This window comes from Halyomorpha halys, unplaced genomic scaffold (assembly GCF_000696795.3).
Source record: "Halyomorpha halys isolate HHAL.00 unplaced genomic scaffold, Hhal_1.1 Scaffold43.1, whole genome shotgun sequence".
In the NCBI taxonomy this organism is placed as follows: Eukaryota; Metazoa; Arthropoda; class Insecta; order Hemiptera; family Pentatomidae; genus Halyomorpha; species Halyomorpha halys.
The window spans coordinates 318,801-321,893 of NW_027106553.1; the positions used below are offsets into that span (position 1 = coordinate 318,801).

General features: G+C 32.1%; 1 protein-coding gene across 3 annotated transcripts in view; it reads right to left on the reverse strand.

The window, feature by feature from the left end:
• Nucleotides 1-3,093, reverse strand: part of LOC106688648 (uncharacterized) — a 21,811-nt gene that overhangs the window by 17,233 nt on the left and 1,485 nt on the right. For all 3 annotated transcript variants that reach the window (XM_014433220.2, XM_014433228.2, XM_014433235.2), the window contains exons 2-3: nt 2,493-2,807; nt 170-462 (exon numbers count right to left, since the gene is read on the reverse strand). In XM_014433220.2, coding sequence (XP_014288706.1) covers nt 170-462; nt 2,493-2,807 — 608 coding nt within the window. The remainder of the gene's footprint in view (nt 1-169; nt 463-2,492; nt 2,808-3,093) is intronic.

Below are 3,093 nucleotides of genomic sequence, written 5' to 3' on the forward strand. Positions count from 1 at the left end.
AACAAGAGTACATAACATTATCAATTGGAGTCATATCATCATACACAACAAGAGTACATAACATTATCAATTGGAGTCATATCATCATACACAACCACCTCGACTTTGTTGTATCGAACTACTATTTTGATACCTTCGAAAACTATTGATATGACATATCGACATTTACCCTGATTTTTGGATGAATTGCCGACATTCTTCCATTAAACTGTCGCTCCTTTCTCTAATACTTAGCACATCGCTGAGTTTAATTTTCAAAAGTTCTTGATTAGTACTGATTTCTTCCCTGGCTTCTTCTTCTAAAATATGAGCTTCATCTGTTAGTTCTTGATGATGTAGGCAGAGTTTTCTTAAATATAACTCTTTGGTTTCGGCCTCCTGTGGGGTCAGTTTCATTTTGTCAATTATAGAATAAAAAAACAATTTTATATCTTGCACGAAATTGAACCCAGCTTCAGAAGTCTGAAATCACATTATTTAAGTTAATAATTGGAACATATTTGAATAAAAAAGTAATTAACATAAATCTAAAGAGTGAATTTGAATTTTTAAACGTAGTGTGACAGGAAGTTAGTGACTGGTTTTAACCAACAGTTGGGGTGAAAGTTGAGCTAGCTGGTTGTGCCCAATGGGTTTGCCACCGTCGAGGCTGTTGTCAACATTTTTAACCTACTTCTGTTCATTAATAATTTACTATTTTATTATGTACCATTTCTGTCAAAGGCAAACCCCATTATTATTCTTTTTTTGTGTTCATATTTACCCCTGGTTAACATATAATTAGCCGTCTCGTTTCTGCCATCAGTATTTGTCAATTTGGTTTATAAAGAGCATAGATATATTATGAAGAGAGAAAAATTGATATCCTTCGCACTGCCAAATTGATTCAAAAAAGCTGATGCGCTTTCTAAAATAGGATGTCTTGAGTCCCAATTAAACATTTCCCTACCGTATAGTTCTACCAAACAAACTATTGAGGCGAATAGCAATAGAATTCATGAGAGGTACGAGAGAGATGCAATCATGGGGACCCTTACTAGTGGAACAGATGTCAAGAAGACAAGGTGTGGGCTCATTTTAAAATGCCAATGTATCATAGGAATAATAAGCAAATATCTAACTAGTTTTAGTACGCTGCGTGTGTAGCAGGCCAATCCACAGCTTCTTAAGTAGAAGGCTTTCTCTATACTTCATAGAACTATAAGTCTCCCAGAGGTTAATACTTTGGGGAACATAACCAATTATGGAACTCTTAGTTACAATAAATTCAGTAGCAAGACTTTTCTTTGTAAAAAATGGTTACACCATGGATTGAAGACATTCCTTTTCAACATAGCAAATCTTAATAAATAGTAAAAAAATAGATGTTCTACATACATACTCTTACTAAGTATACGAAATAGTATATAATAGGAGTATTCATGATTTTATGTTAAATGTAAAAATGTTTGTTTAAAATATGTTACAATATGCTAAATGCTATTATTATAGGATTGGGAGCAGCTAAATTCAAAGTTCATGTTATATGTTAAATGTTAAATGCAGAGAAGCTCCTAGCGGATTGTTTGGGCAATTTGTTTTATAACCTTGTAATTACAAGATTATTGTAATCTAGAGATAATAAATAATCTCCAACAGCTTCGACACATGTTAGATTTTTTTTGTACAACAATTTATTCCATGTTCCCTCTCCAAGTTTTTTTTTCCATTATATGTAATTTTTATTTGTATCCATTAATTAATTAGAGTTTAAAAACGTCCAAAACAAAGATATCATGAATTAACCTATCATAACGATAACAGACAAAATGGTGTGAAGCTCAGCTGGTCTGTTGCGTGCCATCATTCTCCATTTAGCAGACCGATTAATATAAGGGGTATTCGTGATTTTTAGTTTAACATGTTAAAGCGTGTTAAATGGAAAAAACTTGTGTTAAATAGAGAAATATTTCCTTCTTTTACCATAAATATAACATATAACATGGTTGAGAGTCTGTTAAATGGAGAATGACGTCATGCAGAGCTGGTCACCGTTTTGTTTGTTATCGTGTTAGGTTACTTGCTCGTAGTTTGTGTTTTGATTGTTTTAGTATTGTTTTGGATATGTCTAGAACTAATAAAGCAATGTATGACAAAAATAATAATGTAATGCCAGTTGTCAATTAGTTCATCTTTATTCACTTCCTCACAAGTTAGAAGATCAACAGTAGCCAAACATTTACACAACTTTCACTTTTCACTCAATTTAGGCATGTTGTAATAAATTATTTTAATCAAAACTTAGAAGTAAACAATAACATGAAGTTTTGAAAGGCATGGCAAAACATATTACATTTAACGCAACATAATGAATACCCCTATACTCTCAATTCAATCATGTTAAATTTGATATCGTTTCAAGATGGTGAAAGAAGAAAATAATTTTCCATTTAAGACAACTTTTTTCCTTTAACCTGTTAAACTAAAGATGCCCTTTAAAACTAAATACTTACTGAAGATTGGTTTGAGGTTGCTATCTTTCTAATTTCTTCATTTTCATATAACAATTGCAATGCAGTACTAAAGCCATATTCATCCCTTTGTGGGACGTTTTCAATTTTTGAAGAATAGGAGTTGAAGTATTCTTGAATCTTATTCAGTGATGACATGCAGGATAATTTCGAATAGCTGGTAGTTTCTTTAGACATCCACTCTAACTCACTAGGAAAATACTTACTGAACATTTTCTCGAACATTTCCAACTGATCTTGAGTTAGGTGTGGTTTTATTAATTCAAAATTATTATCCAAAAGTTTAGGCATCGTCATCTATGGAATAAAATTAATCAAATTTTATTTATCAATTGCAAAAAGAACTATTGAATGGTTATAAATTGTTAATATTATTATTTATTAAGATGTGAAGATAACTATTGGCGTAAACTCGATTCTGACTAGGACAAATTAATATTAACTTTTTCGAATATAGCACTACATTGTACCTATCTAATAATGCGTATTACCCCCCTCCGCCTCCAAAGGAGATGATATTACCCCCCTCCGCCTCCAAAGGAGATGATATTACCCCCCTCCGCCTCCAAAGGAGATGATATTA